At 67.9% G+C, this 262-nt stretch overlaps 1 protein-coding gene across 1 annotated transcript in view; it reads left to right on the top strand.

Annotated features, from left to right (window-relative positions):
* PIK3C2B (phosphatidylinositol-4-phosphate 3-kinase catalytic subunit type 2 beta) overlaps nt 1–262 on the top strand; it is a 17,246-nt gene that overhangs the window by 12,794 nt on the left and 4,190 nt on the right. Inside the window, 2 exon segments of the mRNA XM_017727159.1 lie at nt 8–134; nt 226–256. Coding sequence (XP_017582648.1) covers nt 8–134; nt 226–256 — 158 coding nt within the window.

Genomic DNA, 262 nt, shown 5'->3' with positions numbered 1-262 from the left:
TCCCCCTGCACCCTGCCCATGCTGCTGGCCAGTGCCCCCAGCTGGGACTGGGGCTGCCTGCCCGACATCTACGCCCTGCTCAGCCAATGGACCTCCATGAGCCACCAGGACGCTCTGGGGCTGCTGCACGCCACGTAAGCCACCCGTGGGTTGTGGGGACGATCCCATCCCATGTGGTGGTGGCGGGAGAGCACTGTCACCCCACGGGACATGTCCTGGCTGCAGGTTCCCGGACCAGGAGGTGAGGAGGACGGCCGTGCAG

The sequence above is a fragment of the Corvus brachyrhynchos genome, unplaced genomic scaffold (assembly GCF_000691975.1).
Source record: "Corvus brachyrhynchos isolate BGI_N302 unplaced genomic scaffold, ASM69197v1 scaffold72, whole genome shotgun sequence".
In the NCBI taxonomy this organism is placed as follows: Eukaryota; Metazoa; Chordata; class Aves; order Passeriformes; family Corvidae; genus Corvus; species Corvus brachyrhynchos.
Note: the sequence above shows the minus strand (reverse complement) of the source record. Positions and strands in the feature narration are given on the sequence as shown.